The sequence below is a fragment of the Myxine glutinosa genome, chromosome 3 (genome assembly GCF_964187855.1).
Source record: "Myxine glutinosa chromosome 3, kmMyxGlut1.1, whole genome shotgun sequence".
In the NCBI taxonomy this organism is placed as follows: Eukaryota; Metazoa; Chordata; class Myxini; order Myxiniformes; family Myxinidae; genus Myxine; species Myxine glutinosa.
In genome coordinates this window covers 146315650-146339298 of record NC_136263.1, presented here as the reverse complement: position 1 = coordinate 146339298, position 23649 = coordinate 146315650, and the positions used below count along the sequence as shown (strand labels likewise).

At 43.6% G+C, this 23649-nt stretch overlaps 1 protein-coding gene across 1 annotated transcript in view; it reads left to right on the top strand.

Moving 5' to 3' along the window:
* The window catches only part of TM9SF4 (transmembrane 9 superfamily member 4), a 107899-nt gene that overhangs the window by 35321 nt on the left and 48929 nt on the right, over nucleotides 1–23649 (top strand). Inside the window, exons 5-13 of the mRNA XM_068109977.2 lie at nucleotides 925–1045; nucleotides 2779–2890; nucleotides 11531–11649; nucleotides 12488–12599; nucleotides 12835–12905; nucleotides 13340–13472; nucleotides 14873–14954; nucleotides 16336–16411; nucleotides 20742–20825. Of these exons, the coding sequence (XP_067966078.1) occupies nucleotides 925–1045; nucleotides 2779–2890; nucleotides 11531–11649; nucleotides 12488–12599; nucleotides 12835–12905; nucleotides 13340–13472; nucleotides 14873–14954; nucleotides 16336–16411; nucleotides 20742–20825 (910 nt within the window). The remainder of the gene's footprint in view (nucleotides 1–924; nucleotides 1046–2778; nucleotides 2891–11530; nucleotides 11650–12487; nucleotides 12600–12834; nucleotides 12906–13339; nucleotides 13473–14872; nucleotides 14955–16335; nucleotides 16412–20741; nucleotides 20826–23649) is intronic.

Genomic DNA, 23649 nt, shown 5'->3' with positions numbered 1-23649 from the left:
TTGTGTAATGGTTTGTGAGAACAGACAACACAAGAAGTTGATTTATTAGTCCCCTACCGGTGTACACCGGAGGGGACTATAGGTTTGCACTCCGTCCCTCCGTCTGTCAGTCCATCACGCAAAGAACAGCTTTCCGGACTTTTTTTCTAAACTCTTAATGCTAATGATTTCAAACTTGGTACATGGTTCCCTCATGATAAGTTACAGATCAAGTTCGAACTTCACGACGTTTCGATCATTTTTGACAAAGTTATGGCACTTTGTTTATTCTAGAGTTCTCCTCAAGCCGCACCGCACGCCCTCAGCCTCGTCTCGCGAACGTCAAAAGCGCGCGCTTTCGAGAGGGGCAGAGCCAAGCCGAGCAACATATATATGCACATCGATCATTGATCGTGAACCGGAAAATATAATAAATTACTGATATTTAGTGACTCGAAAGGTTCTTTATCAACAACTTATTTTCTCGTGCTTCTGCTGAGCTGTCTGCAAGGTGTATAAATCGAAGTCCCGAGTGCGAATCACAGGTGAGCCCGTCCTGAGGTAATTGGCGATTGGGAACGATTCAAAATCTGTGGATAAATAACCCTTGGTAATTTTCCCAACAGTTTTCCGGACGACAGACTGCCGGTAGGGGACATGTATTGCAGCGCAATACTCAGAATGCTTGTTGAATTTGAATTGGCGTCTGGTCAAATTGTGGAGTTCACCATCTACTTGTAATCTTGTAATTCATGTCAAGTACGCTACGGTCTTCTAATGTACTTGTTGTGCACATAATATATGGACAAGTGCCACCAAGAGCATCGTGTTGTTATAAATTAAGTTATGCTTGACGTTCCACTGAAGAATATCATGATACGCCAAAGTTTTTTGGAATTGTATCTCGTGTAATTGGCAGTCACAATGTTTTGTTTTCTATGCAAGAATCGCTGACAATCTCCCCGTTGCAACGGTGCTGGAGTTTGTTACTGAGAAGAACGGGAAGGAAGATAGGCAAATAAACTTTGAGCATGGATATCGCTTGGGGTTTGTGCAGGAGGGAAAGGTGAGATATTGGAATATTGGTTTTGGCTTATTGCACACCTCATCTCTTTGATTTCTAGCTTCCCCATCTGGATCTGCCTTCCTGAGGCTGTTCCGTCCCACTCTCCCCCCCCCTCCCCCCCCAGGGTTTCAACCACGTCGTGCATCCTCATCTTGTTATCCGCAGTCCTATCCTGTCTTTTTTAACCTCCATTAACGCTACCTAATCAATCCCTCTTACTTGCAGTATACCGTGTTTTTTAGCTCACCTGGAACGAAGTTCAGGGGAGCCTATTCGATGGCATGTGCAGTCAGTCCGTCCGTCCATCCATCAGTCCGTCCATCAGTCCGTTAGTCCGTAAACACTTGAAACGTATTCTCTGAAACCGCTGAAGGGATTGTGACCAAATTTGACACAAATTTTATTGGTTGTGTTGTGACTAAAGTTTGTTCACGGCATTAAAAAAATCGGGGAATAAGGGGTCAAAGTGCATCCAGGTTTGACTCCCCAAAATAGGAATTTGCTTTTTTCTCTGAAGCTACACACATTATTTTTCAATGAAACCTGATCACAACTTTCATCACCCGTGATGCACCGAAGTTTGTTCACGGTACTAAGAAAATCGAAGCTTAAGGGGATCTATGGGAGGTCAAAGTGGTCCCAGGTTTGACTCCCCCAAAATTGATATTTGCTTTCTTCTCTTTTGGTATTTGGCTTTCCAAATTGATATTTGGCGTCAGGAAGGGCATCCGGCCATAAAAACATTGCCTCAAACAGGGAACCATGATTGTCATGGGGCCTGCAAGGCTAACCCCCGCTCTAGCGGGGAAATGGCCTTAAAACGATCATTCATTCTCTGAAACTACACACATGATTTCAATGAAACTTGACCACAACCTTCATCACCCATGTTGTATCAAAATTTGTTCACAGCATCAAAAAAAATCGGGTCGTGAGGGGTCTACTGGGGGGTTGCCCCCCAAAATAGGTATTTGCTCTTTTCTCTGAAACTACACAGTACACACACAATTTTAATTAAACTTCACCACAACCTTAATCACCCATGATGTACCAATGTTTGTTCAAAGCATTAGAAAAATTGGGGTCTTGGAAGGTATATGGTATATGGGGTTGGGGGGTGGGGAGAGGGGGGAGGGGGGGGGGGGGTTCCCACCAAAATAGGTATTTTTTTGTTTGTCTGTTTAGTCTTATGATTATGTTAGTATGATTCTACATGCTGCCCTGTCTTCTGGAAACCATTGAAATTGGTTTAAAATACCTTTAATCAGTGCAGTGTACTGTTTATTATACCAGTTGTGTCAGGGGTATTGCCCCTATGTTTCTTTTTTTCATTTCCTTGCTTATTGTGTATAACTGGTGTTTGACAAGGACAAATTGATTCGATTTTTGTGAAGATCCTGTTTCTGGATCCGGATACTATAATTTACAGTGTTTCTTCACCATTATGAGATTGGGCCAAAAACGATATGTAGCACTATATTTACAAAAGTTGTGGATGGATTATGACAAAACTTGGTGGATGAGTTGGTTAGGTGACGAGAACAATCCAATTCGATTTTGATTCAGGTTCAGATGCATATCCGGCCTATCAGTGGGATACAAAACATAAACTGTTCAGCCTGGCGGAGGTTTGCACTTTACCGAGTGAAGTTCTACTTGTTTTTGATTCAATGCTGTTGTGCTTTTCCCCAACACCTTGAGGATGCTTTTTCTTGCAACTCTTCTTGTGCCAGGTTTATCTGCACAACCACCTAAACCTCATTCTGTCCTACCACGAAGAAACTGTGGAAGGCACCTTCCGTGTGGTGCGATTTGAAGTCATTCCCCACAGTGCCTCTATTAAAGGTATACCCACACACAGCAAGTAATGAGTTACTAATGGTAGTTGTTTTCTTGTTGCCTAAATTGTAGAACATTTGTCACCTGTTCCACAGCATATCTGATGCACAAAATAGCTTGCACATGTGTCCAATTTCATATCTGGCCAGCCTTCGTTTTCCAGGTTTGCAGCAGGTATACGCCATTAACTTTATCATGTAATTTGTATGACCTCAATGGCTGTGTTGTTGGCAACATAAATGGAACAAGTTGCTGGATGGTGGCGTGAGTTGCATATTTGGGGCATGTCCACCCAATCACAACCGAACGGCCAATGGGGTTGCATTTTGTGATGACGATACAAAGACTCCAAAGCAGGAGGAAAGCTCCAGGTCACAGAGGCGAGATCAGTCAGAATTGAAATGAGAACAGAATTCAAAGGAAGCGTAAGGCTGAAGAACTCAAACTTGTAGATGACCAAAGTCGAAGAGATGGAATATGAAAAGGCTTCAAGGTGATAGGTTTTGAACTTCGCTCCAGTAAAAAGAAGACGACAGCCAGATGGACTCGGAAACGAATCGGCAGACAAAGCTTGACAGCCCCCAAAGCTCAGACATCAGCAGATGAAGCTGCAGCCAAAGCAGACAAAGCCCGACTGTGCAGCGCTCTCATGTGCTCTCCCTTTTATTTCAGGCTCACCTCCCCTTACGTGACCCGCCCCCCAACCCCGTCATTGGTGGATTCTCAGCACGGGGGGACCCTTCCGCATCTGGTTATTCACCAAAATCTAATCAATTTGTCCTTGTCACACACCCAACCTGCTCAACTCGTTTCGTCCGAATCCGTCCATAACTTTTGAGACAGCATGCACACAGACAAATAGGGGTGATAACATACCATCCATCCATCTTCGTTGGCGGAGAGGTAAAGATAAATAACTTCAGTATAAAATTTATGTTCATGAGTAAATAAAATAAGTCACGTGATTTATATTATAAGTTGGCAAATCGACTTCACTCGCCCCCTCGCTGGTGGGGGGATTACCCTGGATATTGCCAGCACGTATGCAAAATTTTGCAAGATCGGGTAAAAAATGGTAGGCCGCCTCTCCCCTCTTCCCCCCCCCCCCCTCTCCCCCAACCTCCTTGTGACCATGACCTGACCATGGGTATGACCAACACGAATGCAAGTTTTGGTGGAGATTAGGTGAGCACCGGTTTTTTTGTATGATTTTCATACCGACAAAGTACAAACAAAGAATCGGCTTATTAGTCCCCTACCTGTGTACACCGGAGGGGACCATAGGTTTGCACTCCGTCCCTCCGTCTGTCTGTCAGTCTGTCCGTCCGTCACGCAAAGAACAGTTTTCCGGACTTTTTGTATAAACTCGTAAAGCTAATGATTTCAAACTTGGCACATGGTTTCCTCGTGATAAGTTACAGATCAAGTTCGAATTTCACGACATTTCGATCATTTTTGACAAAGTTATGGCACTTTGAACTTTGGTAATTTCCCCAACAGTTTTCTGGACGACAGACTGCCGGTAGGGGACATGTATTGCAGCGCAATACTCAGAATGCTTGTTAATTATAGAAGTATAAGTTGTGGGGGAGGGGGAGTAGTTCACCAGGAGTAACTGTTGAGTAGAGCACTGAGCAGGCTTGCGTTGTGTGATCCTGAATCGGTGCTAGAGGATTGTTTCAATTTTCCGATGGAGACTGATCTCGGTCACGTTTAGCATGACTTTCCATGCCGTGACCACGAGCTTCCCTTGGATGGAATGACTTCAGATGCTTATGCATCAGAGGTAGTCGACTTGTAAGATAACTTTTTGCTGCTGAGCATACATCGAACTTGCTTCAGATTTAAAATATCGCTGTTTTTCCGGAATTCTTTTCAAATCCAAATAAACTGCAGATCATGTTTGATGACGTACCAGCTTTTTGAAGCAGATTTTTCTTTCCGAGGAGGTCCTCCATGTCCATTCATAGTTTGGCAGTCGCAGAGAAACGCTAATGACGTCGTCTGTATCTGTCCCACACTTGAACACGGAAATGCTCCTGGGAAAGAAAAAAAATGAAGAAGTAAAAGTCCAAATTAATCCAAACCTCCAGAAAAATTTTAATTTTTTTTCAATTGGATAAAAAATTGAACCTGGCTTACCTGGGTGGTGTATAAGGCAACAGACCGCTCCTCGATTGCTCTCGATATTTTTAAATTTGCTGTTAATAAATATGATGATTTGGGAATTTCACAATAGTCGATGCAGATATAATAGGTTCATGCTATCTGTCGGATCCAGGACCCACATGCACACAGTTTGTAAGTACATGGCTGCTCTTTTTCTTCACAACTAAAACAAACTAGATGCAGAAAAACAGACTCGTCTGTTTATTTTGTAACGAACGACAGGAGAAGCTTTTAATATAATTTGCTGAACCAATTAACGATTCTCGATGGACAAAGTGAAATAAGGCATAGTAGGAATCCACTCCAGAGCCTTGGAACCATTTCAGGTGGGTAATCGGCTCTGTGGAATTTAGAATTCGATTCCCGGTTCCGATGGAGGGAATTGATTTTAACCGGATAATCGATTTTTTTTGCCCATGCCTAATATATACAATATACATTGTTACGTGGTCCCCTCGGTGAATACCTGGTCTCGGTGACCCCCGGACCGTGAGAGGAACTTCGCCAGAAAGTTGTATTATATATGCGCTTTCGCCACGCAATCCATATGAATTCCACCCAAGAGAAAAGTGATGTTCAAGGATATATTTCAATGGTAATGACACCCTACAATTTCAATGATACAACCACGGAGATTTTCCCCGAGCAATCAATAGCAAACAACCATCAACAATTCCCAATCCACAATCAATCCCCTATATGATTAAGATGGCCATCTTATATATGTGTGTTCACTTCGGTACTCACGACCCCCTTTTGGTCTCTGCCCCTCACAATGTCTCTGGGCCCCTCCTGACCAAGATACTGGTCGGCGTCACCGCACTCGGGCGGTTGAACGAACCCCGGGTGGACGTTTTTCCACCGGGCAGGTATCGTACCAGGCACCGTGGCTGCAGCCCCTCGTGGCCACGCGAAGCGGGTACGGTAGAGCAAGCCAAAAGCCCCACGCCGCTTGCAAGGCGCGTTAGGCCCCAACGTGCGACCCGCACGCGTCTGTTTAGACGGTGCCGCGAACGGTGCCAGACGCGGGGTCGATGCACGGCCCCACGTCAACTTGACGTCTCCACCGGGCAGGTACACGTCCCGGTAACTCCTCTCGCCAGACGGGCTTCGGAACGCCGCGTTTCCACGCAGCGCAAGGTCGATCCAACCTTTCGTGGGAGCGGGGCGAGGAAGAAGAATACTCGTCGTTTTTCTTCCTCGTGTCTTTTCTTCTTCCGTTTCCGGTCACTTCCGTTTCCGGACACTTTTCAGAAGGGCTCCTGACCCTCCAACCACAACAACCCTTAATCTACTAAACATGGATAAGCAAAGACCTGAATGGTAATTCACATACATTCACATAAATATGTAACACTCCCCCCCTTCAAGAAAGAAAGTTTGAACCCAGCGAAAACTTTCTTTGCCGGCCAATTTGGAGAAACCAACCAGATAACTCAACCCCCCCACATTATCAGTTCCCCCCGGGCACAGTTATCACTTAAAAATAAAGCAACCAAAATTTCACCACAACCCCTCCAGATTACTCGCTCTGGACTAAGCACCAGCAACGACATTGTCCCTGCCAAATCAAACTCCATCTCATGACCCTCTGACTTTGACCGTCAGTTTCTTGTGAATGAAGGTTAAGGGGTTGATCAAAGATCCAAAGTTAAGCCACTCGATAGCACTTTTTCCGGGAGGCCAAGCCGAGTATTCACTACATGGATGCCTTTAGGAACGTGGAGTTCACGGTTAGTCCGTGCAGGAAAGTTCTCCACATGGGCGCCTTGAGGAACGTGGAGTTCACGGTTAGTCCGTGCATGAAAGTTCACTACATGGACGCCTTTAGGAACGGCGTTCACGGTTAATCCGTGTAGGAATCTTGGCTCGGCGGCTCCGCCGCATTCAGTGCTTCAACTTCTCAGAACTTCCCTAATACTTAGGGTGGGACCACTTGTCCCTGTAGTCCCATGAATAGCGGTCTCCTTCTCGGCCACTACTTTGCCAATCCTTCCTTCGGGAGCGGCCGTAACTCAGGGAGCCTCCATAATAATATTGATTGCGGCCACCACCAAAACTACCGCCCAGTTGTCCTCTCCTGTAGACCTCTCGACGCCTACGAAATGCCTTCCCTACTGTTATGGTCCGACCCTCCAAATCCTTGCCATTCCAATTCTTCTCTGCCTCTCTGGCGTCTTTTGTGCTGGCAAACGTGACAAAGCCGAACCCTCTTGACTGTTGCGTTTCCCAGTCTCTTACCAACCGCACTTCCACCAGCGGCCCATATCTGTTGAAGACAGAGGTCAGAACTTCTTCCTCTGTTTTGAAGTTCAGTCCCCCTACAAATAACTTGGCACTTTTGTCGCCATCCCGAGCTGGTGTGGCGTTATTTTCCCTGCTGGGCTCTTTACCAACCCTCAGGTTACCATAAACTTGACCCCCGGCCAAATCATTCCCGATAACCACAGATACACCCTCTACAGGAAGCGTGGCTTGTAAACCGACGGTGACCGGTCCTGACACCAAATCGGACTCCAAATGGATGACATGAAGGGGAGCACTAACACCGCCCCCGATCCCCTGTAAACGAACACTATCCCCCGTTGCCGTCCACTCGGACCATGGCAAAATGCCTTCAAGCATTAAAGATTGATGTGCCCCTGTGTCCCTCAATATCCTAACCGGTTTCCGGTTAGTCGAGGCTCCATCCCGTGACACAAACCCCTCTGAAATAAATGGTTGGTAACCCTTTTGATGGCGATTTCTCACAATGGCCATTGCGTTTGGAGTCGTAGTAGTCGGACTCCGCTCTGGGTCTTCGCTTTTCATGCGGTAACAACTGGACATCAAGTGTCCAGGTTTCTTGCAAAAAGCGCAAGTAGGCCCGGAGGAAAAACTCGTGGTCTGCCTCGGGCCCCCCGAACTATAAGTTTGTCTTGGGCCCGCATCCCTCTGATTTCGAACAGGTGGGGTATCATAGTTGTCCCCATAATCATCTTGAGGCCGCCGCCATGTATGGTCGTTCTCCGCACCTGCTGTTCCCCACCTCCCCTGCGGAGATCTAGGCGAGGAGTTAGGTTTGTGGACCCCTATTCGGTGGGTTAAGGCATAATCATCTGCCATGGTGGCTGCGTCCCACAACTTTGGTACTTTCTTTTCCTGCAGGTACACTTTGATGTCCTCGTGGACACACTGCTGGAATTCCTCCACCAGGATCAAGTCCCGCAATGTTTCGAAGTCTTTCCCGACTCCTTTTGACTCACACCACCGATCAAACATGTTTTCTTTCACTCTGGCAAACTCCACATGGGTCTCACTCTCCCTCTTCCTGGCATTCCTGAATTTTTGCCTGTAAGCTTCCGGAACCAACTCATAGGCCTTGAGGATGTGCTTCTTCAGTACCTCATAATCTGCACATTGGTCCATTGGTAGCGCCGAATAAATCTCTTGAGCTTTCCCCACCAGCACACTTTGCACTAGTATGGTCCAGGCCTCCTCCGGCCAGTTTAATTGTCGAGCCACTTTCTCAAAGTGTGGAAAAAATTTCGCGACTTCCTTTTCACTGAACGGTGGAACCAGCCTCACATGTCTGCCCACATCCCAGGTTTTCTGGTTAGGTGTCGACCCCGTCAGCAAGGGTGGTGCCTCTCCCCGTTCTCTCATTAACTCCAGCTCCTTGAATTTAATTTCTTGCTGAAGCTCCATGTCACGTTCCTTTAATTCCCTTTCTGCTTTTCTCTCCTCTGCTTCGAGTTCCCTTGCAGCTCTCCTCTCCTCTGCTTGTTTCTCTTCTCTTCTCCTCTTCTGCTTTCCTTTCTTCTTCTTTTAACCTTTCCTGGAGTTCTCGTTCCACTCTCCTTTCCTCTGCTTGTTTCTCTTCTCTCCTCTCTTCTGCTTTCCTTTCTTCTTCTTTTAACCTTTCCTGGAGTTCTCGTTCCACTCTCCTTTCCTCTGCTTGTTTCGCTTCTCTCCTCTCTTCTGCTTTCCTTTCTTCTTCTGCTCTTTCCTTTTCTGCTTTCCTTTCTTCTTCTTTGATCCGTTCCTGGCTCCGTAATTGCAACTCCAGTTTCCGGAGCTCAACGTCTTCTGGTTCTTCGGGTAGCCACTCCCAGGCTAACTCGTCCCATGTTCCTAATCCCACCATAGATTGTATCACCGTGGCCTGCAACTCTGCCTTCCTCAAATTAGTTCGGACCTCCAAGTTAAAATGTTTGGCCAATTTCAAGAGGTCCGACTTTAGTAACGCTCGGAACTGTGCCTCACTCGGTGTTACCGCAAAGTTCTGTGCCACAAACGCCATGGTGACTATCGTTAACACCTGTTAACCTTCACCCAAGACTTTACCCCAATTTCCCCAAAAATTTTCCAATTAATACTTAATTAATAAATTTTAATTAATAAAAAGATTATTTTATTATTTTATACAAATACACTTTTAGATCCCGGACGTAGACCCAATTGCGAATACGCAAATCGTAATTTGGACGAGCCCCCAATTCTGTTACGTGGTCCCCTCGGTGAATACCTGGTCTCGGTGACCCCCGGACCGTGAGAGGAACTTCGCCAGAAAGTTGTATTATATATGCGCTTTCGCCACGCAATCCATATGAATTCCACCCAAGAGAAAACTGATGTTCAAGGATATATTTCAATGGTAATGACACCCTACAATTTCAATGATACAACCACGGAGATTTTCCCCGAGCAATCAATAGCAAACAACCATCAACAATTCCCAATCCACAATCAATCCCCTATATGATTAAGATGGCCATCTTATATATGTGTGTTCACTTCGGTACTCACGACCCCCTTTTGGTCTCTGCCCCTCACAATGTCTCTGGGCCCCTCCTGACCAAGATACTGGTCGGCGTCGCCGCACTCGGGCGGTTGAACGAACCCCGGGTGGACGTTTTTCCACCGGGCAGGTATCGTACCAGGCACCGTGGCTGCAGCCCCTCGTGGCCACGCGAAGCGGGTACGGTAGAGCAAGCCAAAAGCCCCACGCCGCTTGCAAGGCGCGTTAGGCCCCAACGTGCGACCCGCACGCGTCTGTTTAGACGGTGCCGCGAACGGTGCCAGACGCGGGGTCGATGCACGGCCCCACGTCAACTTGACGTCTCCACCGGGCAGGTACACGTCCTGGTAACTCCTCTCGCCAGACGGGCTTCGGAACGCCGCGTTTCCACGCAGCGCAAGGTCGATCCAACCTTTCGTCGGAGCGGGGCGAGGAAGAAGAATACTCGTCGTTTTTCTTCCTCGTGTCTTTTCTTCTTCCGTTTCCGGTCACTTCCGTTTCCGGACACTTTTCAGAAGGGCTCCTGACCCTCCAACCACAACAACCCTTAATCTACTAAACATGGATAAGCAAAGACCTGAATGGTAATTCACATACATTCACATAAATATGTAACAACATGCATATACCAATGAGTTTTTGACCGTTTTACTACTGCCAAAAAACATCCTACCCACCCTGCCAAAATCCATGTGGCCTTCTATCTCCAATGCTTCTAGCTAATTCTAGTTTAAACCTATCTACCATTTCTGCTGCCACAACGTTTTCAGGGAGACACCAATCCATGCATTAACTATTCTCTGAGTGAATGTCCCCTGCCATCATAATTCTCCTTTTCTTTGATCTCAGGCTGTGGCCCCTGGTCCTGTCACTGTCTGTTCTAATGAAAAACTTTTCTGTGCTGATTTTGCAATACCATTATTATACCAGTCATTATCATAGTCACATCCCTTCATAAATAATCACCCCCTTTCTAATGTATAAAGTCCTGTCTCCTTCAGCTGCCCCTCATAGCTTAAAGTCTAGCTAGGCCCAGAATCACTGTTGTTCTGCACTGTATCCTCCCTATGGCATTTATGTCCTTCCTCACATGTGGTGACCTGGTGTTGGCTTAGCGGTTAGGGTGCCGGCTTGGGATCCTAGGATCCTGGGTTTGAATCCCGGTCGATCGCAGAATTAACACCAGGGGGGTTGACTCAGCCTGTCATCCTTCTGAGGTCGGCAAATTGAGTACCAGTTCCCTGTGTGTGTAGCAAGAGGTGACTAACAGAGTTGGCGGCAGGAAGGGCATCCGGCCATAAAACATTGCTTGAAAAAGGGGACCAAGGTGCCCGAAAAAGGCCAACCGCTGCTTTGCGGGAAAAAATGGCCTCTAAAGGTGGTTCCTTCCTGTTTCCTCACATGTGGTGACCAAAAATGTACACAATATTCGACTTGATGTACAACCTCTTTTGTACATTGCTGTAATTAATTAAGTTTGTGTACATTGCTGATACAACCTCTTTTTCTTTACTGTTTAATTGTGTCCAATTATTGCTATAACCAAAGAAAATAAAACAAATTTCGTTTTTTTTTGTACAAAATAACTTCTTTCTTCATTGTGGCATTGCCAGGTCTGAAATACATGTTTGTGATCGCTGTCTCATAGTTTTGCTCATCCTTTGTTGTTGTTTTTATTTTTTACATTTCATTTTCAGCCTTGAGTGCCAGCGCTGATGGCTCATGCAAGCGGCCAGGTACTGAGGCTGTGGAACCCCAGGAGATTGACCCTACCAAGGAAAACAATGTTTTGTTCACTTACTCGGTCACGTGGAAGGCAAGCAATGCCTTCATGAAAGCCTTACCTGCACTGTTTGTATCATGTTTTATCGTTTACTTTTAAATTACTGTTGTTGCTTCACTTTTAGCAAGAGCAAATGTAGCCATCTTGACAATGTCCCCTAATCCCTACAATCCTCAAGGTTTCCGTATTCAAGTTTATCTTCCTGACTTTTAAATCTGCCAAGTTTCTCTTTCTTTTTTTCTGGATAATTAATGTCCTTGACATGTCAAAGTGATGTAGTGAAGGTCAATTAAACAAAGTGCTGATATACCAATCATCATGAGCAATCTCACGTAATTTTCAAATCTGCAACCGCACAAACCGTTGGTCCCAATTTATTGTTTGAGGTTAAAACAGCCAAATCTTGCTTTGAACATACTGACAATTAAAAACACATGAAGACTTGACCATCATAAATATTCACGTTTAATTTGTGATTGTTCATCGTTTTAATGGTCAAGATTAATTCCGTGCGGAGTGATTTGAAGTAATTCCCCGCAGTGCCTCTGTTCGAGGTACACCCACACACAGAAAGTAATGAGTTACTAATGGTAGTTGCTTTGTACATTTACCGATGGCGTATGCAAGAATATTACCATGGCAACAAGTAAAAATATATTGAGCGAATTGTCTCATCCCATAAATTATAGCTGTGACAATTTTAAAGAATATAAAGCTATATTTCAAGAGAAGCTACTAATTAAAAATTAATTCTGCTGGTGTTTTTTTCAGTGTAAATAGTGTAAATAAAGTAAAAAATAAATTTGACCTTTGAACTTTGAATTATAGCTCTGCCAGGATGCCTCATTCAAGCCTTCCATCATGTGCACAGGCTAGCAATGTGCAGTGGGCCTCGCGTTGGGATACTTACTTGACAATGAGCGATGTGCAGATCCACTGGTTCTCCATTGTCAACTCTGTAGTTGTCGTTTTCTTCTTGTCAGGTGTGTATTTATTACCATGCCAAATCTCCCTCCTTCCCACCCTCCCCCCCACAAGCCCTATTTTATACGTCCAATGCATGTTCCTGCTACCTGGTCAATAATATATCCTTTCAGTCGTTTGTTTGGCTTAACCAGATGATCTTGTTTAAAAAAAGATTGCCTGAATTAAAGCCGGGGTGTAATTGATTCCTGTCGGAGTAGCTGCTGCATTGTCAAATATAACGTTTTATTTCAGGCATCCTCAGCATGATCATCATCAGAACGTTACGGAGAGATATCGCCAATTACAACCGTGAGGATGACATTGTGAGTCTCAAACCTGTTGTACTTTGAGCTGTCATTTGTGTTCCTTGTTCTTTTTGTTCATTGTTTCGAATTACATAATGGGGATAAATAATCTCTCTCTCTCTCTCTCTCTCTCTGTCTCTGTCCCTGTCTCTGTCTCTGTCTCTGTCCCTGTCTCTGTCTCTGTCCCTGTCTCTGTCCCTGTCTCTGTCCCTGTCTCTGTCTCTGTCCCTGTCTCTGTCCCTGTCTCTCTCTCTCTCTCTCTCTCTCTCTCTCTCTCTCTCTCTCTCTCTCTCTCTCTCTCTCTCTCTCTCTCTCTCTCTCTTTCTCTCCTTTCTCTCCTTTCTCTCCTTTCTCTCCTTTCTCTCCTGTCTCTCCTGTCTCTCCTGTCTCTCCTTTCTCTCCTGTCTCTCCTGTCTCTCCTTTCTCTCCTTTCTCTCTCGCTCTCCATGCAGGAAGACACAATGGAGGAGTCAGGTTGGAAGTTGGTGCATGGAGATGTGTTCCGGCCACCGCGCCGTGCCATGCTGCTCACGTCGCTACTGGGTGCAGGAATCCAGCTCGCGTTTATGGTGTTCATCGTTATTGGTGCGCATAGCAAGACTCACCAATGAGACATTATTAGGCTTTTGAAGTGTTTTCATTATCTCCCCATCGGTCTGTTTTGCACATATTCTGCTCTTCGTAAAGGGAGAGCTCAATTCCATAGCTAGCCATGTGCACTGTTGCTTGGTTAACTTCCACGATCTGGTATTTGAGGTATTCAAGTACATTTAAAACCAATAGAGACACTAGAATGGCACTCTGTAGAGGGCATACCTCTGCCAGGCTGAATAGTTAACATTTCATTTCCCACTGATAGGCTGGATCTGGACCTGAAACCAAACTCTAATCGGCTTGTTCTTGTCACATACACAACTCATCCACTGAGGTTTGCCATAATCCATCCGCAACTTTTTGAAATATCGTGCTATATTGTATAACGTCTTTTGCCTGGTGTTGGCTTAGCGGTTAGGGTGCCAGCTTGGGATCCTAGGATCCTGGGTTCGAATCCTGGTCGATCGCTGAATAATGCCAGGGGGGTTGACTCAGCCTGTTATCCTTCAGAGGTCGGCAAATTAAGTACCAGCTCACTGGTAATTCCCTGTGTGTCACAAGAGGCGACTAACAGGGTTGGCGGCAGTAAGGGCATCCAGCCATAAAACATTGCTTCAATAAGGGGACCACGGTGCCCGAAAAAGGCCAACCCCTGCTCTGTGGGGAAAAATGGCCTCTAAAGGTGGTTCTTTGCATAACGTTTTTGGCCCTATATTTCAATGGTGGTGAATCACTTCTGAAATAAAAAAAATTCTCTTGTATCTGGATCCAGATCGGATCTTTCCCAAAACCAAATCAATTCGCCCTTGTCACACATACAACTTGTCTACCAAGTTTCATCCGAATCCGTCCATAACTGTTTGCGACATCATGCTAAATATAATTTTAGCCCCATCTCTAAATGGTGAAGAATCACTTTTTAAATTTTCATATCCGGACCAGGGTCTGGATCTTCACCAAAATTTAATCAAGTCATCCTTGTCATACACCCAACCTGTCCACCAAGTTTTTAGATTTCCTGCTCAAGGACAAACAAACAGACATAGGTGAAAACTTTACCTCCATCCACCTTTGGTAGCAGAGGTAAAAATCCCAGTTGCATTCCTAACAAAATTGCTTGCATTAAAAAACAAGGACAAAAGGGTTGGACAAAGGATGAATAGGTTCGAGACAAACCTCACCAAAATTGTCTGCATCATCTTGCATCTCTGAGTAGATGCTCATCATCACGTGTAGATGGCTGTTTTTGTTCCACCATTGGATCTGTAGCTCGGAGATTAAGCAAACATCTTTAGGTGCATTTATGGATTTGTATCCTAAAACAATAACCAACTTCACTATTCAAAATGTGTAACACAAGGAACTGCCCTTTCCTGTGTCCTGTGGCTTAGTTGTGGCGGGCCTGGGAATGCTATCTCCGTCAAGCCGTGGAGGCCTTATGACAACTTCCTGTTTCCTCTTCATGTTCATGGGGTGAGAACAATATGGGTTTGAGTGTATATGGAATAATCAATGTTAAAGTGGTAACTGTATACCCTGCTTGTTTCATCATCAGTATGTGGTGTGCTATTGCTTCGGTGAACAGATTACTTGATTGCCCTGATATCACCAATTTTCACATCATTGGGCAGTAAGATTGAACATGTTATTTATTTATCAGTTCTGTCATTTGGGAGGTTGGGGAAGAAAGGGGAAGCCAGCATGGGGATGCCTGTAAGCAAGTGATTATCGATACATTGCCATTTTATTTAATATTTTCTTCTTCTTAAGTTGGCTCTCAGGCCGAACTCAGATGGCATTGATGCTCAGTTGCCAGTCCTCCTGATCGAGCATTACTGTGTGCAGTTCCTCTGTCTCCAGGCCCGTATCCTTCTTCAACATGTTGATGTAGTTGACTGTGGGTCTGACCTGCTCGGCCTTCCATGTTTAACTGTCAAACAAACAGACAGATTGGAGACAGGTTCGTTTTATGTGGCTGTAGGGATACTCAGCAATCCTGAGATGTCTTCTTCTAATTTTAACTAACAACTTTGGAATAGAACGATAGAGCTCTTTATTTGTTCTATGTTCAGACCAATAGACAATGAAAACTGAGCAAAGTCGAATATAGCATTCATCAAGTCACTTGTCATGGGTCGTAGTGAGGGTCCATGCTTCACTTTCATAAAGCAGGGCGGACCCAAATGTTGCCATGAACAGTTCTTCCTTGATACGCCAAGAGAGTGTCGACCTCCTTATTCTTGAAAGTTTGTTGCAAGCTCTCCATGCGGTAGCTTTCCTTTGTTTGATATCCTGCGCAGTTGTTAATCCAGCAAGCAAGATACTTGGTGTCATTGACTATCTATCTTTTGTATAGAGTGTAAATAGTTTTGAACGAGTACGAGGTATGGTTTTGAAGATGTCCACTGCCATTTTCCTAGTTCTTGTTAAAATCACCACCTTAAAAAATTAAATGCACAGTGATTTGAAAAAGAAAACAATCACACATTTTGCACCTTTGAATCCCAAAAAATAAATAAATAAATAAACAAACATACATTTTACAGAAATACATTTAAGTATGTTTCAAGTATGTGTAAGTATGTACCCATGCATAGCTGTGCCAGTCAAGCAAGATCAATGTTCCTGATTTCACACACAAAAAACTATTGTCATTTGCAAATGACTTTGTATATTTAAAAAATTTGTTGAGCAACATGACTTTAATTGAATCGAGTGATATTGATTCAACATTGCCTGACACCTTTTATTTATAGAGTTGGGTTGGTAATCCACACCAGCTTTTAGGTATTCTTATGCATTCTGTGCAGTCTCGTGAATATGGACGATAAATTAATCTAGCTCTCTTGTGCAGGATATTTGGAGGGTACTTTGCTGGACGGTTGTACCGGACACTGAAAGGGCAACGATGGAAAAAGGGAGCCCTGTGGGTGAGTGATCCCCACAGTCATTTCTCATTTCAGGTTTTGGGTGTACCAAATGTAGACGTCTTGTTAGGCTCAGATTTGGAGGATATGTACAGTATTGATTTTTGACATATCGATGAGAATTATTTTTGCATGGGTTCGAATCTGACCCAGCTATAAATTGATATCCCTGTGTTTCACAGGCAGTGTGATTCATCAGTGTGTGTGCCGTCCCATGGATGGACGTTAAACTGGACATCTTGTCCTGTCTGCCGGCATTAGTTGGTGGATGTTATAAATCCCATGGTGTCTTTAATGAAGAGTAGGCAAGCTTTGCCAGCACCATGAGCAAATTACAAATTCCTGCCCTAATTTCCTGAGTCGGAATGGTGACCAAACCAGAATTGTAGCATTGTAACTGCTTTGGCAGCACCAATGATCTGCATAGGATATGGTACAGATGATGATGATGATGATCACTGATAATTTGAAACTGCAGGAAAACTAAAGCATGTTTCTTTCATTCTGTGCAGCTTTTGAAACACTTCCATGTGAATTACTTCATTTCATTTGAACATTGAATGCAAATACTCATTTATGGAATGTCTTACAGAAAGTTTTCTGTGCTTTTTTTTACCCATATTTCTGTGAATTTAGGAACCTGAGTAATGATTTTAAGATGCAGGAAAACGGAAGCATGTTATTAAATTTAATCTCAATAATTTAGCTTGAATTGTTTGTCTTGAAATTCATTTTAGTGTTTATTAACTTGTAGTGAATTATCATACTGCAGTAAGAGTTGAATACCTTTGCAGCTGGTTAATAATCATGATTTTTATAACAAACAAACATTCCTTGGCTCACTTTGACATCATTTTGGTCCAGATCTTCACTTCATCTTTATGAAATACTAGAATATATGACCCGTCGCTTCGCTGACGGAAATACCAATCTTTGCTGCGATGGCTAATCTACGGGGGAAGAAAAAAAGGATTCCTGGGAGATCCTGCTCTCCTTGCATTTTCCGTGCATCATGTCATGTGTTGGCATTTGCAGTTTTGACACGCGTGTCCATGTACCCATAAACAAAAAAAAATTGGATCCCAAAAACTCCCGGAAGTTACCCGAATCCACCGTAGTTAGATTTATTGAAATCCGTTAATCCGTTCTCAAGTTATAAAACGACAAACAGACAAACAGACAGACTCCTTTTATAATATAGACTAGAATATAAGACCCGTCGCTTCGCTGACGGAAATACCTAGCAGGAGTACCCGGTGGATGTTCTAATCCTGTTGGCATTTTTGAAGAAATCAATTTGTTATTTTCAATTTTTTTGTGGGTGCCTAAAACAGAACACCCACTAAGGAAAATTTAGATTTATTATAAACACATACACATACACACACACTTACACTAATCGGGGATAATTTACTATTACCTATCACATAGCTACAAAAGCTCAGGCACTATAGAACGATGATAGAATTGACGTTTTTTTTTTCCAATTCAACGTCCCCTTGCCCCCCTCCCCCTCCCGACCCCATCAGGCATGTAGAGTTCACATTGGAGCACTTAGTGGTCCATTAAAAAAAAAATCGCAATCATGTCCAAAGGAAGCGGCTCAAATTGATATTTTGAATATGAAATAGACAAAGCCTAGAAAAGAACAAAACCCATTAGAATTACCCTTCAGGACCATTTAGCATTACCCCCTAGAATTACCCTTTAGAACCCTTTATACATGACCTTTAGAACCCTTTATAATTACCCTTTAGAACCCTTTATAAGAACCCTTTAGAAGCCTTTAGAATGACCCTTTACAACCCTTTAGAATTACCCTTTAGAAATACCCATTATAACCCATTATAATTACCCTTTAGAACCCTTTAGAATTAAACACCGTGGGTTAGAATGGTTCTTCATTTTTGACGGATGGACATATCCAAATATTGAAGCTGCTTCACGGCTTCAAAGCATTTGTTTAAATTCGTTGTTCACATCCCTGTATCTGTAACCATTTGGCTGCTTGACGCAATTGTCATACACCATAGTTGACTGCTGAAGCCCTGCTTCATCGATGAGAGTGGCTTATCAGTCAAATCTAGGAATAAAACACTTTGCTGCAGGTGTTGCAGTTGATATAAATTTGAACTGGATACGCATGGCTATGCTTTTTTTGAGGTATTCTCTTATCTTTGTGTGAAATCACCTATTTTAGCTTGTCTTTCTGCTTTCTGTTACGGATTCGTCACTTCCGTTGTTGTGGTTTTCATCCACTGTAAACATTTTTGATTCCATGTACTATTATTTTTGTCGTCTAAGGGAAATAGAGATTACTATTTTCAAAAGGTAAAAAAGTTAATGTTTTAAATGAAGCCGAAACCGGACGACGACGAAGAGGAGGAAGAGGAGGAAGAGAAGGCGGAGCGAGTGAGTCGGACAAGAAGCCTAGCTGCTTCGAGGTCTGGAGCGAACGTTGGCGAACGAGGGTCACGAGTGAACTTTGGGTTTCCCGGGAAAGGGATTCCTGCGACAGAGTTGTCATCGCTGTGACAGATAAACCTGCGTGACAGGTTTTGCGGTCGATTCCGAAGAGAATCGTTGGAGTGCCATTACGTCCCGAGAACGGGCCGTTGGCCATTTTGACTCGCGCCCGATTTTCACATCGCTCCAGGTTTTTCACCTCGCTTTAACCATTTTCACCGCATCCAGACGTTAATCTGGTGTGTGTGTGTAACGTGGCTTTTGAGTGGGAAATCTGCGGTTCGCCGATTGGGAGCCGTGGAACGTCCATACCCGAGGGTGTGATTTCCCAGTCGCCTTGAGGGCACCTTTGCACAGCTTTGGCAGCGTGACTGTGACTGTCATCCGAACGGGATTCTGGTCTCGATTAGACATCGTTCTGACGGTCACTAGAGCGGATCGACTTTGGCTTGATGCCAGAATAGAGACATTGGGAATGTTCTTCTTTTCGCTCATTTGGAGCACAGTGAGTTATATTGTACAAACCTGATGGTACCATCATAGGAAATATATATTGGTTGTACAATTGATTACTATTGTTGTTGTACTGTTATTCTTGTGTGATCTTAATACAATACTTGTTTGTTGGTAACAATTGGTGTGGTTTCACCATTGATCTTTGACATACAGAATAACACATTTTTCTGCCGTGATTCCTCTCGGGGCTCGGAGGTACACCATGACCGGGGTTTGGGGAGGAGCACATAACATTTCTCACAGCATGTGATTCCAATGGTGTCTGCCCTTTGCAGTTATCTTTGAGTTGCAACTTGAGCTGACTAATCGATCTTTTTTTCCGGCTACTTTCCAACTATTTAAAGTAAATCCTTTGGGTGACTGTCCTCCATTCTGTGTGCATGACCTAACCTCCGGAGGTGTCTCTGCTTGAGAATGCTGCAGATGGTTGACATATTGGCCTTATTTAAGACCATTGATTTAGGAACCAGATTATTCTAAGAATGTGACGTCGGCAGGGGACATGCGAGCTTTTCAGTTTCTTCTCCTGACAGATGTATGTTCATGTTTCGCTGCCTAAAAGCAAGGGCTAACGAAGCAAGCCGAATTTACTCAAACTCTTTACGTTAATTATTAATTTATAGCATAGTTTCATACTCCCTTGGTCAGGTTGCTGAAGTTAGTTGCAGAATTTTTGAGCTGGAATATCAAATATACCACTTTTAAAAAGAGTTATCCATTGTATTGTTGCGAAGATGGCTTGTTGGGGTTAACGGTAAGAATGTATAGCACGAATGTGTACACAGAAAAAAAAATTATGTAAACACTTTCAAAAATCTGTTCCATTGCTAATCTACACAATAAAAGGTGCCATCCTCTAAATTTCAGTCTCTATCCATCCCATTTGTCCATTTAGTGCGGGGTTTATGCCACCAGCCTATCAGATCAGTTCCCTCCGGCGCTGGGCGGGGTGAAGAGAGTCGGGGCCTGCACATATTTTTTGCCACCGCCATGTTGTTTACAAACGTTTTTTCATGCATAGATATTTATCAATGGTGGTTGCATACATTAGCCGTAGCTGTTAAGTTACTTTGACTTGAATCGAAAGTTCATGCCTTTTAAATATAGAATGAAGGAAATATGAAATAAATAGCTGTCTGGCATGTTGGTCCAGAAAGTTAAGCACTGTATAATAATGGGCACACATCCGCTATGCCGCTTTTCAAAAACGACGTTCTTTTTAATGATAACTGTGCAACAACAGCACAGTTATCATTTACTGTTTCTGATCATTCACCCATGCTCTTATGAGCTAATGCATTATTAATTATTCAGTTAATTGAGATGTTGATCTTTTTGTGCTGATGTGCAGACTGCCATGGTGTTCCCAGGGTTTGTGTTTCTCACCGGCTTTGTGCTGAATTTCTTCATATGGGGAAAGCACTCATCAGGGGCTGTGAGTATTGTTTAGGTACCGTGTTATTGACTCGTACCATGTTGTTTCAGAACTCGTGTTGCTTGACAAAACATAAGCGAACATAATCAGAAAAAAATGTAAAAATAGCAAACTAGTAGTTGTTGTTTTAGTCTTAATTCAACCACTTAACCCCATTCTCCCCCTTCCCCTGTGAGTTAAAAAAAAAAAAAAAAGACCGAAAGTCTAACGGCGGCGTAGCCGGGCTTGTTTGATAATTTAGTTGAAGATGGACATAATGACGTAGCGTGACATAAAACTGCTGCTACTTTAATATATTGAAGATACATTTTAACCTCCAGTACCTTTGCAGTCATTATGAAGGGATTCGTGTTACGATTACATTTATTATAATATTAACGTTACGTTGTCATTATTACGAAAATGATATTACTATAAAAAAAAAACGAGGCTAATTCCTTACTTCCGCGGTTACACCGCTTATTGTTGAGTCATGAACCATGCACTGCTTCAATCCATTAACTGTCCATTCACGACATTGGGATTGAAGTGTCATGGTTATATTTACTATATTATTATTATTATTACGAAAACGATACGACTGAAACGATAAACTACTGTATTAAGAAACCTGGGCTTAATTTGTCCGAAGCGGTCTGAAGGTGAGGCATGAAGGCATGAAGCCTAAGGTCTATACGTACCGTATTGTTGGAAGAGCCGTAACGCCGATGCTTTCAATATTTGATGGTCATTTTAACAATCGGTTTGTTTGTGTTTCACACTGAATGAAAAATGTAAAGGTGGAGCATGTCGATTGTGATATATGACAGGTTCGACGATGTGTTTGGCCTGAACAAAATTGGAATCAAAATGGAGGTGTGCGGGGTCAGCTGCTGTACCGCCGTAATGACATCAGACGTAATCACATCACCCTGTCATGTGACCAGATCCTCAGCTCTGATTGGTATACGTTTGAGGGGACATACGGACAGACAAACGCTGTTCTCGGCAGCTTTGCTGTATGGGCTACGCCGTAAAAATGTGCATGCAACTCCCCTATTGAACAGCTTTTGAACAGGAAGTGCATGTGCATGATGATACAGAACTCTGACCTATGTACAGGAAGTGTGTGTGTGTATGATAATACAGCACTCTGTGACCTATGTACAGGAAGTGTGTGCATGATGATACAGCACTCTGTGACCTATGTACAGGAAGTGTGTGTGTGTGTATGATAATACAGCACTCTGTGACCTATATATCGTAAGTGTGTGCATGATAATGAAGCACTCAGTAACCTACGGTATATACAGGAAGTGTGTGTGCATGATAATACAGCACTCGGTAACCTATATACAGGAAGTGTGTGTGCATGATAATGCATAACTCTGTGGCCTATGTACAGGAAGTGTGTGTGTATGATAATGCAGCATTCTGTGACCTATATATCGTAAGTGCGTGTGCATGATAATGAAGCACTCGGTAACCTACGGTATATACAGGAAGTGTGTAATCTGACCTTCCAACTGTGACGTACTGTCGTGTTCGGCGGCACTTCCCAATTGTTGGAATTTTGTTTAATTTTTGAGGATATCCATCATTTTGTTTATGTAATCGATCTTATTCAAGATTACAACTCCGGTGCCTTTATTAGGTTTACAAATGTGAATGTCACCATTCCTCCTCAATCCTCTTGATGTGAAAGTTTGTGATGTCATTCGTGGTTCCACAGTATGCATGCGTGAGGTCTGATGGTCTGCTTCCTTGGATACAGGTTGATGCATTGACAGATGAGCAGAAAGGAGTTCAAACACGGCAAAGATTTCTTCCATGATTATGTCCATGGTATGCTCTCAACTCTGCTCCAGCTAATCGGAGTCAGAGATAGTCGTGACTGAGCCAACCAATGGTTGTTGGGAAAAAGTGGAATGAATGAGTGGGGGTGAAAAATGGTTTTGGATTTAGACAGTTTCACTAGGAGGTGGTTGCTGGTGGACCACGTGCGTCCTGCAGATACCTGAGCAGGACAAGGCTCAGAGAGGGCAAAGGGTGCAAGTCATGACAAAGGCACCATCAGGTTTTAGAGGAGGGAGACAAGTTTTGAAAGTTCATTGTTGAGATTGGACAAATGTTGTTTGCTGGCTCGAGAGAGAGTAGACACACTTGTTGCGAGCTTTGTGGAATGATCTGAGGTTGTCTTCAGTTGGATTTGCATTCCTGGAGGAGAATGGAAGTTGTTTTAAAACAACTGCCTTACCACAGGATTCAGAGTGCCAATGGTGGGAGAATGGGTAAGATAATTGAAGACAAGATGGGATGAATCTGTGCATAAGAGAGAGCAGGTTTATGTGGAAGAATTCCCAAGCTGAATTAACAACACCAGTGCAGATGTGTTAAAAATAAATAAATAAAAAACCGCGAATACGCGAAGCACCAATGTAGAAGCAGGTCACATACGCAGGGTCGGTGGCACAGTAATGTGGAATTTATTTGTTCATGGTTTGCCATTCGCCATTAATTACTCAAGTCATTCACGAATTTGGGGGTTGAAATTGAAAGGCCTTTTTTATTTTTCTTTCTTTTTGTATACTTGGTTGAGGCCTATATATTTACGTTGTCTCACACACACACACACACACACATAAGAGCTAACACATAGAACATATAATAAAGGCAGTGGGAGACAACGAGGGTGGGTGGGGGAAGAGAGGGCAGCACAACAACATCAAGGTGGGGGGGGGGGGGGGGGGTGGTGGTGGAAGAGAGGGAAGCATAACAACAGTAAATGTTGTTGTGCTTCCCTCTTTTTATCCTTCTTGCTATCATTGCCCTTGTTATCGTTCAC